A 12,084-nucleotide genomic window follows, 5' to 3' on the forward strand; every position below is an offset into this window, starting at 1 on the left:
GCAATACTTACCTCTCCGTGCTCCACCGCTGTGTAGTCTGGGCTGCTGAATCCTTCACTGGGACTGCCACTACAAATTTGGTGAACTGATAGGTGATGGCTAAGATGTAGCTATGCCCTGTCCTGCTGGGCTCTATCTTCAGATGATCAATGGCTTCCATTTGTTATGGACGTCGACTCACAATGAGATGCAGTGGTGGTTTATCATCAGCTTTCACAGTTTTCCTACTCACAGACGTGTGACATTCCTGCCCACATTTTTAAATGTGTCCTCTCATGCCAATCCAATAGAATCGCCTCCGGCCTGTGGCTTCAGTCTTTTGCACTCCAAAGTTACCTGACAGATGATAGGCAGTGAGGACCATGTCTACATCTCTCCCTGTGATCACAATTTGATGGGGATGAGTAACGGTGATGGGATCCACGGTACTGCGATACAGCAACCCTTTCTTCACAAAGAACTGTTTTCGCTGTCTCCACAGACAAAGTAATTGAGGGTCAGCATCATCTCTGAGAATTCTCCCGGGAGTTTTTCCCATGATTAGTAATTCCAAAATTTCTGCAATCACTCGACTTTCCATCTGTACTTGTATCCATCTCATTTCCTCTTGCGGAGAGTCTGGACTGTCTTACTGAGACTGAAATATATATGAAAATTTAAAAATACCCCAACAGTGTATACTGGTGTACGCTTCGAATACATTACCCTTTTTCTACTTTTTAGATTCTTGTCTAATCCATACTGAGGCTGTGAGTGTCTTTGTTGGACTCCGGAAATATACACAGAGATTTTTAATGTTTAAACTATGCTATATAAACCTGTTATCTGGTGATACTGTACCCTTTCTCAACTTTCTACAATCTTGTCAAATCCATACTGGGCCTAAGACCGTCTGAGTATTACTCCTGATTAGAGATGAGCGGTGTTCGAGTCAAATTGTTTGCCAAGTTCAAATTCGAGCTGTTTTGTGCGGTGTTCGAGCCGTTCGTCGAACTCGAACACTTTGCTTAAAATTCGGCTGTTCGAGGTTCCATTCAAGAACGGTTCATTCACCAAAAGCGTAACTTTATTTTCACATTAATCATGGTTTTCAATGTTAATAGACAGTTTCATGGCATAGTAGCTGTGTCTGGTAGCCAGCGGTGTAGTACACCTGTCAAGGAGCTACACGTGTGTATTTCTAATAATTTTTTACCGCATCTTGTCCCGGAAATCCTTTTGGGCCTTGTAGCACTATCTGCTACTCAGCAGAGGAGTCCACCCGTGAAACTAGCTATGCCGCCTGTTTATGAAAGAACCAGTTTTTGACTGCATTTAGCCCAGTTAATACTTTGGGCCTAGTATCTGTGTCTGCTACTCAGCAGAGGAGCCCACCCATGAACCAAGCTGTGCTATCTGTTTATGTAAGAACCATTTTTTAACTCCATTTAGTCCAGTCAATACTTTGGGCCTAGTACCTGTGTCTACTGCTCAGCAGAGGAGCCCACCCGGGAACCTAGCTATGCCGCCTGTTTATGTAAGCACTGTCTGCTACTCAGCAGAGTTGCCCACCCGTGAACCAAGCTATGCCACCTGTTTATGTAAGAACTGTGTACTACTCAGCAGAGAAGCCCAGCTGTTAAGCAAGCTACAGCACCCGTTGTTTGGATACTTAATTTTTGCACATTCGTTCTGGAATGCCGGTAAGGCCTAATTCCAGAATTCTGGTTGACCTGCACTTACTGGGAAATCCTCGTTCGCGGGGAAGAATTGGAATCCCAGATCCCCATCACTAACGGGGTTCAGTGGGTTATCCGCACCTATAAGCGACACATGCTGGTCCTTTCATTGTAGCGCGCGTGCAGCCCTAGACATGTAAGGGCATGACAGACCTGTTATTGCTCGATCTCGCGTGCCAGAGCCTCGCGTGTCCCTCTAGTAATCTGGACGCGGACCACGGGGGCATGCCGGAGTCTCGTTCGTTAATGGAATTAAGCTGACAAATCGCTAGCACAACTAAAAACGGCCATGCACCACCACCCACAGAATCGACAAAGCTTGCAATCTGTCCATCTTTTCCGTAGCTGGCATGGTTGAGGTTGCCCGTGTGGAGCCAATTAAGCCGCAGGCTCCACTCCTTGTGGTGGTGCCCTTCTGGACATTCCTTTAAGGTTCAGCTTTGCAACCATACTGCCCCCATAAACCAAACACTGTGCCTTCATGGACGCTGTTCGGAGGGTCGTGGGAATAATGCTGCCCGATCGGCAGTTGGCATAATTTATGGTGGGAAGTCCGACGGTATATGATCGTCTTCGATTTTAGAATTTTAGAATTTTTTTTGTATTGTAGATTTTTATTCCAGCCTTTCTTGACTTTATAAGGGCATGACATGCCTATATCTGTGTCTCCTCCTCCTCCTTTTACTCCACCTCTTATCTAAATGCAGTTGCCCTTTTCCATATGTTATTTGTGTCTTCTGAGCATTTTGTCTGCTTTGGGACACCTTTTAGGATGTTTTGTATGTGTTTGTATATGTTTGTGTTTGCCTGCCATTGTTTTCAATGGGGTTCGACGGTGTTCCTCGAGCATTCGACGAACATTCGACGAACTTGCCTCCTGTTCGACGAACCGAACCAAATTCGAACACTAGCGGGGTGGCTCAACACTACTCCTGATATATAGACGTACATTTTTAATGTTTAAACTATGCTATATATACCTGGTATCTGGTGATGCTGTACCCTTTCTGCCAGAAAGTCCACCTCCACCCACCGATCAAAGTGTGTCATTGACACCTGGAACATTGGCCCACATGTGATTATTTCTTGCGGATCTTCTTTTTATATTGTGGTGTGATCCATCCTGAGTGTGTGACAGTCTGTGTGTTACTCCTGCTATTTATATGTAGATTTAAAAATTACCCCAACACTGTATACAGTTCTACGCTTGTGATACATTACCCATTTACTGCTTTTTATATTCTGGTCTAATCCAAACTGACCAAGTGAGAGTCTGTTTCTGACTCTGGAAATAAATAATGAGATTGACAATGACCCCTACACTGTATACAGCTGTACGCTCCAGATCCATTACCGTTTTACGGCTTTTTATATTGTGTTGTAATCCATACTGAGCCTGAGAGCGTCTGTGTCTGCCTCCTGAAATATATACGGAGATTTAGAATGTTTAAACTATTTAAACTATACTATATATACCTGCTATCTGATGATACTGTACCCTTTTTCTACTTTTTATATTCTTGTCTAATCCATACTGAGCCTGTGATCGTCTCTGTGTGACTCATGAAATATATACGGAGATTTACAATTATCCTTTGACTGTATACAGCTGTACGCTTCTGATACAGTACCATATATCTGATGTCATTTTGGGTACATTTTCTCCAAAATTTGGAAGTATGGTGGAAGAGGCCGCGGACGTGGGCGTGAGGGGGCAAGCTGGTACTGATGGTGGTGGTGCATCTGCTGGTAGTGGCAAAAGCACAATAGCAGCTAAGGCTGGAGGTGTTGAGCCTGCGTCATGGTCTGGCTCCGGAAGGCCTGGAAGGCTACCTTTTCTGGGAGTAGGTTAACCGCTTTTAAAGCCGGAACATCAGGAACTGGTTTTGGCTTACATTGCCGAAACAGACTCCAGCTAATATGCCCTCCTCTTCTGAAGTTTCAAAAAATGCAAGCACTGAGTCGTCAAGTGATGGCTCCTGGTCATGAAGAACCCCTTTCCTTGTGTCCTTCACCCCAACCAAAAGTGAATGATGCAGCAGGCCACACTTCACACTAGTCCATGTAGCTCTTTCTCACATACCATGCCTGGGTTATCAAGTCAAATTGTGAATTCCCCAGCCCAAGATGAATCTCACATGGAGTGTGGGTCACCAGCCAGGGCAGTGGGGTTAATCGTTATCGGGCCAGTGTCTCAGAGGGATGTGTCACGGTGGTGGTGACCCGGTCCGTGGCCCTGGGCGTCCATGCAAAGGGGTGAATAACATTTATAGGTGAATGATACGTGATGCCACCTGTGGTTTCTGATCAGATTGACCAGCGCTGCAGTGTCGCTTCTCTGGGACAGATGTTGTGGTGCAGCTAAGATGTAGAAGCCCTGCACAGGTAGGGCCGTAGTCGTCGGACAGATGAAAGAGTTGGTAGATGGTGTGCAGTGCAGGATGTAGCAGAGCCGTGCGTCAGGCGCAGGAGAAAGATGACAGACACAGTCGTGCAGTTCCTTTACCTGTACTTGGTAAGTGCCGTCCAGGACCCAGAGTACAGATGGAGAAGGAGTTGGTCAGCCTGGAAGCAAATTAGGAATTCTCTCTCTGCAGAGAGGTAGTGTGGCCTCCGTTATAGCGCTTATCTGAGGTACTCGCAGTACTGAGTTCACTGAAGTTCTCCCTGTTGACTCTCATTTTGAACTTTCTCGTATGGCAGGCAGCCGTAGCCTTTTCCTTCTGGCTCGCACACGTCGCTGCTGGGGCTTCCGAGCCTTAGCTGGGAACAGAGCATTTACAGCTGCTACTTCCTCCGGTTTCTGCTGCAGGACCGTCAGTGTCCCTACAAACTCAGAGACCGGAATCCCGACCATGCGCTCCAGGTAGGAGTTTGCCTTAACTCTGCTCAACCTCCAGTTCCCCTTCTCACGTCCACACACTTCCCCTTCCCTTCACAGACTGCCCTAACTTCCCTCCTCCCGACCACAGAGAGCAGCTCCTCAGCAGTCAGGTTCAGAGCTCTCCCTGCTGGCCTGGAGTAGGAACTGTGTTGTGTGTTGGTTTAACTGCTAGAGAGATCCTTCGTTGCTCCCAAGCATGACATTACACTCCGTAGGAGGAAGGTAATGCCACTGTGACGACCATACTCCTGGGGGCACCACAAGTGCACTGATGCCTAGCCACTGCTAGATGATTCTGCTGGTACATTGACCCAGACCACTACATTTCCCTCGCACTCTACACAGCCAGAATCAGACCCTGATGAAACTCAGGTTCCCCTTCCCGCATACTAGCATACTATACCACCTTACACGGTGACAAAGTGGAAGGTGCAGATGAAAGTGCAGGTTCCTTGAGCAGGTGGGGGGGCATATTCATTGGCGACGGCACTGGCACAGGGTCTCTCCCACCCGCCGTCAGACACACTGCCGTACTATGAGGGGCCCTGTGCCAGTGCCGTCGCCAACGAGTGGGCCCCCCCCTGCTTGCTCAGGATCACAGCGCTTGCAAAGTTGAAATACTTACCTCTTCCTGCTCCACCGCCGTGACGTCTTCCGCGTTTCCTGACAGTGACATTCTGGTCAGAGAGCGCGATGACATCACATCTGTACGCCCTCTGCTTAAACAGTCCAAGTGCAGAGAGATGGAAGATGGGGACGATGAGGAGTCCAGAGAGTACAGGGATTCCCTAGTGAGGAGACTTATTTAATTGTTTTAAAGGTTGGGAGCAATTTTTGGGGAGCACTATACTCTGGAGAATGATATATGGGGCCCACCATACACTGGAGCATTCCAAAGGTGGACATCAGACACTGGAGCAGCATTTACAGGGCCCATTACGCACTGGAGCATTAGAAATGGGGCCCATTATATATGGAGCATTATTTGGGCCCATAAGACAGTGGAGCTTCATCCATGGGGACCAACATATACTGTAGGTAGCATTATGTGGAGCTCATCATATACTGCATCGAACATTATATGGGACCATTGATTCTGTATGGAGAAATATATGGACCTCATTACTCTGTATGGCGCACTATGCGGTGGCCATAATACTGTATGGAGCAATATACTGTCCGTTTTTGGAGCTATTGGAGAATTTAAAATGGATATCAGTCATGTGATGTAAGAAGTGAAGTATTTTTCATTGTAGTATACCGCTATTTCTCTGCCGTATCAGAGGATCATGAATTGTGGCATGTGTTAAAGGGGCCCAGTGACACTCTTTGGCCCTGGGCCCACGAAAATCTGGAGCCAGCCCTACCCCCCACAACTTTAGCCAAATAACCCCCAGTTTTCAATGCCTAACTATTAATATAAAGTAAATTAAGGTTGACAAGCTTAAGTAATAAGAATTGATGTTTTTGGCATTAAAATGGGCACTGTAGGTGTGTTTCCTGTCCTCCACTCACTGCCGACTTTTCTTCTCCATTGACTTGCATTGGGTTTTGTGTTTCAGTCGGCCTTCGACTTTTCACGGTAATCGGCCGATTGCGTTCGACCCGACTTTTGCGAAAGTCTGGTTTCATGAAACCCGACTCGACCCGAAAAAAGGCAAAGTCGCTCATCTCTACTTGTAATCGTTCTGCAGTGCGATCAATGAGGAGATCAGACTGTATGTCATTACATGTCTCATACCAAAGAATGCCTGTTTTAAGCTATTTTGGAGGAGTGATCTTTTCTCCTGTGTGTTGCTGCTTGCTTATGATTTGCTGAAACAGCACAGAAAGAGGACTTAAAAATCCTCCAATAATAGAAAACAGCAAAAGAGCAAAGAGGTTTACCTGTTCAGGCCTCCAGACAAATGCACTATCAGGATGCAGTGGACCCATATAATTAAGATGGAAACACAGGTGCAAGAATACCGATGAAACAACCACTCACAGCCTACCAATACATGGAGGGGGCGGCTGCCTGGTATGTTGATGCACAATAAAACACTTGTATGTGGCGCTGTTCACACTATGGCCATGCACATCATCCAGGCCAGCCTAGTAGTGACACCCTTCTATTAGCTCAGGCGGGCTGGCCCAGCGCTATCAAAATGCATGCCATGTGAACAGACACCGCAGTTTACAAGACCAAATGGGCCCAACTGCACCCTGAATAAAAAGTGCAAAAAACACATAAAAAAATGGAGTATTAGCTGATATTTTGGCCAAAATACGTGAGCCCGTAACCTGCGCCAAAGGTCTCCACTTTTTATTCAGGGTGCAGTTGGGCCCATTTGGTTTTGTAAACTGCGGTGTCTGTTCACATGGCATGCATTTTGATAGCGCTGGGCCAGCCCGCCTGAGCTAATAGAAGGGTGTCACTACTAGGCTGGCCTGGATGCTGTGCATGGCCATAGTGTGAACAGCGCCACATACAAGTGTTTTATTGTGCATCAACATACCAGGCAGCCGCCCCCTCCATGTATTGGTAGGCTGTGAGCGGTTGTTTTATCGGTATTCTTGTACCTGTGTTTCCATCTTAATTACATGGGTCCACTGCATCCTGATAGTGCCTTTGTCTGGAGGCCTGGACGGGTAAACCTCTTTGCTCTTTTGCTGTTTGCTTATGATTCGCCAACATCATATAGAGGAAAAAAAAGTACAGACCCCCAGAGCCAAACCTATGGTAACACCCGCCGTAGACAAAAGATACATGATATCTTAAAATTTACAAAATAATATTTCCTCAATATAGAAGAGAAATTAAAATATACAGTGCCTTGAAAATGTATTCATACCTTGTGAAGATTTCCATTTTTTCATGTTACAACCACAAGCTTAAGTGTTTTTTATTTCGATTTTATGCGATATACATACACTAAAACACTAATTAGCGTAAGTATATGCCTCCCCTCTGTGGTATTATAGGTATATGGCTTTTTCATTTTCCATTAGTTTTTTTTTTTTAGATCAAAGCTTATTGGTTATATCAATTGTAAGACCACAAGAAATAATTGCCAAGAATTAAGAAACAAATGTGTCCATAACTAGAATATTGCTACTGGAGAAAGAACAAGTAGGAAAACTAAGAAAAAAATCTTCAGATTCAGGCTATGGACTTACCAAGACGAATGAGCCAACAACTAATGTATAAGTTGTCCGAAGAAATTTAGGATTTTCAATCCCTGGTGGGTACTCCGCTTTTGAGGATTCGTACCAGGTGACCCCCAAAAATATCAGAAGACCCAAAACAAGGAAAATGACAATTACTCCGAGCATTCTGGCGGCTTCTGTCCTTTCTGGCTTTTTTCTCTTTCTGGTTTGCTTTAATACTAATTGCCTTGTAGTAATTATAGAGTAGCAGAGCTTTACTGTCTCTTTTAGGAGAAGTGCCGCCCACAGGAGATTATTTAGAACTGAATAATAATATCTACATTAAAGTTACCAAATATGCATGTGCAAACACATCTTCTCTGTATGGATCTTCTGACATTTCCCGCCCCAGCCCTGCTGGCTCTTCCCTTAGCACACCCAAAAAAAATAACACAATTATTTAACCCCTAAAGCCCAGGGCTGCTTGTCATTTTAAAAAAAAAGCAGCTGACTATTTATTTATTTTACTCGCTTTTAGACTTTCCTGTGAAACAGTGAAACAGTTTCCTATGAACAGTGCTTTATATTTTTATTTGACTTTCGTTTATTATCATTTATTTTTCACTCTTAGCTCTACATTTAATTTGGAAAATTATGAATAAATTGACAACTAGGTGATACAGTTCTATTTTTTTTTTCTTTTAATGCAAAAATTCACAAGTTTACATGAGCCCCACTGTGAGGCTGAGTTCACACGTGGCTTTTTTTCGCGTTTCCGCGGCGGTTTTAACCGCGCGATTTTGCCACGAAAACGGAAAAAATAAGCATCCCATGCATTCCTATGGGATTCCGCAATGCTGTGCTAATGCTGCGGTTTTTACCGCGGCGGAATTGCTTTGCGGTAAAAAACGCAGCATGCTCATTAATTTGAGGAATCGCGGCGATCCCGCACCCATAGGAATGCATTGTTCCGCTTACTTCCCGCATGTGGCTGTGCACACCATGCGGAAAGTAAGCAGAACAATTGCGGATGGTACCCACGGTCTGGAGGAGAGGAGACTGTCCTCCGGGCTCTGGGTACCATATCCCTGTAAAAAATAGAATTTAAACTAAAAAATATTGTTATTCTCACCCTCCGACGTCCCGCGCAGCCTTCCCGCCTCTCTCCACGCGCCCGGTCCCAGTAAGCCTTTGCGAAAATGCCCGCGATGGCGTCCGTTCTCGTGGGATCGCGAAGTCTCGCGGTCATTCGCGCGACGTCATCGCGAATAACCGCGAGACATCACGATCCCGCGAGAACGGACGTCATCGCGGGCATTTTCGCAAAGGATTACTGGGAACGGATGCGCGGGACGTCGGAAGGTGAGAATAACACTATTTTTTATTTTTTTTTACATTCTATCTTTTACAACTGATGCTGCATAGGCCGCCTCAGTAGTAAAAAGTTGGTCACACTCGTCAAACACTATGTTTGACGAGTGTGACCAACCTGTCAATCAGTTCTCCAAGCGATGCTACAGATCGCTTGGAAAACGCTAGCATTTTGCAAGCTAAATACGCTTGCAAAATGCTAGTTTTTCCGCGGGAAAATCGCGGGAATTTAAAATGCGATTTTCCCGCGGAATGGAATTCCGGAATTCTCGTGGTAATTTCCGCGAGAGTTCCGGTACGTGTGCACTTAGCCTTAGGCTCCTGATCGTGAATTAATTTAAAATTGTCTGCGTTATTCTATGGATGCAGCCAATTTTACATTTTTTGCCTTCTTGTTCTTTTTCCTCCCTTTTTAAAAGAGCCATTACTTTTACATTTTTTTTCATCGACAAAGCTATATGAAGGCTTGTCTTTTTGTGTGTGGGACAGTTGTATTTTTTGAAAGACACCATTCGTTTTCTCTTTTTGGCAATGGGAGAATGGGGGAAAAAATCCAAGTGCAGTGAAGTGGCGAAAAGAAGCACAATTTTCCTTGTTTTTTAAATTTAATTTTTACAACATTAATTGCACAATAAAAATTACTTTTGGATACCATTCTTCAGGTCAGTATGATTCTGGTGACATCATAGGTATAGTTTTTTAATTATTTTAGCTGCTTAAAAAAATTTCAAACTTTGTAAAAAAAAAAAAAAAAAAAACTGTTTTGTGTCAGTATTTTCCAAGAACTTTTTTTATTTTTTTTATTTTGGAGTTGTGTATGGGTTTGTGTTTTGCATGGGAAGCTGACATATTTTTAATCATACCATGGGAATAAATACTACATTTGATTTAATATTTTGTGGGAGGTGCTGTGACAAAAAATGTCAATTTTTAGATTTTGATTTCTCGATTTTTTTTTTTTGTTTTGCTACGACATTTACTGCATGAGTTAAAGAGCCTTGTGTGGACCCTGGCCAGATAGACAAGCATAGTGTGTACAGAGCCATGAAAAGCATCAAAATAGGTGTTCTGTTTAGTTTAGAAAGTGAGTGAACTTCAGAAGAGACTATATCGAGTCTCTGCAAGCTTGGGCACAGAACTGGATCACTGCCTGAATACCTGCCCCACATGAAAGGAGAACAGATTGAACTAGCTGCATCACAATACTGTTTGCCGAAACGTATGATTTATTCAGTAGGGAATTAATTGCATCAAATGCCTCAGGGATATTTTCTTCACAAACCTGAATCTTCCTCTCTCAGACTTCTGGTTCTTTATTTAGGGGACTTCAGAACTCAAGAAAAAAACATAAATTTTTAACCCCCAGGGTCAGTGTTAGGGATTGGGGGAGAGCAAACTGAGCATTTGCCCAGGGCCCCCACTCCCTTGGTGGTCCACAGCCTCTCCAACAGGAGCTATACTGATAATAGTATTAAATCAATTAAAAAAGAATAGAATCATAGAATCGTAGAGTTGGAAGGGACCTCCTGGGCCATCTGGTCCAACCCCCTGCTCAAAGCAGGATTCGCTAAATCATCTCAGTCAGATGCCTGTCCAGCCTCTGTTTGAAGACTTCCATTGAAGGAGAACTCACCACTTCTCGTGGCAGCCTGTTCCACTCATTGATCACTCTAACTGTCAAAAAGTTTTTTCTAATATCTAATCTGTGTCTCCTCCCATTCAGTTTCATCCCATTGCTTCTAGTCTTTCCTTGTGCAAATGAGAATAAAGTTGTTCCTTCTACAATGTGACAGCCCTTTAGATATTTGTAGACAGCTATAAATAGAAAATACACATATTCAAACAACAATTGTGGCATCTACCAATTCCATTCTCTCACCCCTTGCCATAAAGCCCCCGTCACACATAGTGATCTCGCTAGCGAGATCGCTGCTGAGTCACAAGTTTTGTGACGCAACAGCGATCTCACCAGCGAGATCGCTGTGTGTGACACTTCTCAGCAACCGGCCCCCCTGCCGGGTATCGCTGATCGTCCTGGAATGGCCAGGACATTTTTTTGATTGCTGGTCTCCCGCTGGCCAGCACCATCGCTACGTGTGAAAGGCGGGAGACCAGCGATCAGCGAGTTGCCGCTGGTAACTAAGGCACACACCGGGTCTCTTAGCGGCACGCAGCGCTTAGAAACCCGATGTGTACGCTAGTTACCAGCACGTTGGTGCAGGGAGCTGGTAACCAAGGTACACAACAGGTTTCTAAGTGCCGCACGCAGCTTAGAAACCCGATGTGTACCTTGATTACCAGCTCGCTGCACCAGCACGCTGGTAACTAAGGTATACAGTGGGTAACTAAGCGACGTGCGTCACTTCTTACCCACGTGTCGCTGGCGCTGATCGCTGGTGAAGCCTCCTGTTTGGCAGCTCACCAGCGATCATGTAGCGACACACCAGCGATCCTAACAAGGTAATATCGTTGTCGGGATCGCTGGTGCGTCGCTATGTGTGACAGGGCCCTAACTCTTGAAAAAATGTTGACCCCTCTGTTGCCTTTCATGGTTTCTTACATGAAGGATACCTCTGATTTCTTGAATGGTCTGAAGACACCTGGACCTGTCCCTACCGACTGATTTTTAGTGACACTAGACACCAACAGCCTTTATACTTGCATAGATCACCGTGATAGTATAAGGGCGGTCCAAGAATTTCTAAAATGGTATATGGACTTCGGTTCATCACAAAAAGTATTTTGTATTGAATTACTTTCTTTAATTCTCAAAACCAAAAATTTCTGTTTGGAAACCAATAGTATATCCAAAAGATGGGCACAGTCATGGGTTCAATATGGCACCTTCATATGCCAATATTTTTATGGTTTCATTTGAGGAAAATTATATCTATACTCACCCCCTCTTCCGTGAACATTCCATGTACTGGAAGAGGTCTATCGATTACATCTTTATGGTGTGGAGGGGTGATGGTGGTTCTT

General features: G+C 44.6%; 1 protein-coding gene across 1 annotated transcript in view; it reads right to left on the reverse strand.

The window, feature by feature from the left end:
* The window catches only part of LOC141097995 (arylacetamide deacetylase-like 4), a 38,500-nt gene extending 30,461 nt beyond the window's left edge, over positions 1-8,039 (reverse strand). Inside the window, exon 1 of the mRNA XM_073585570.1 lies at positions 7,762-8,039. Within this exon, the coding sequence (XP_073441671.1) occupies positions 7,762-7,917 (156 nt within the window). The 5' untranslated portion in view covers positions 7,918-8,039. The remainder of the gene's footprint in view (positions 1-7,761) is intronic.
* Between the last annotated feature and the right edge of the window lie 4,045 nt (positions 8,040-12,084).

This window comes from Dendrobates tinctorius, unplaced genomic scaffold (genome assembly GCF_039654945.1).
Source record: "Dendrobates tinctorius isolate UK_male_01 unplaced genomic scaffold, ASM3965494v1 ptg000086l, whole genome shotgun sequence".
NCBI classification, from domain to species: Eukaryota; Metazoa; Chordata; class Amphibia; order Anura; family Dendrobatidae; genus Dendrobates; species Dendrobates tinctorius.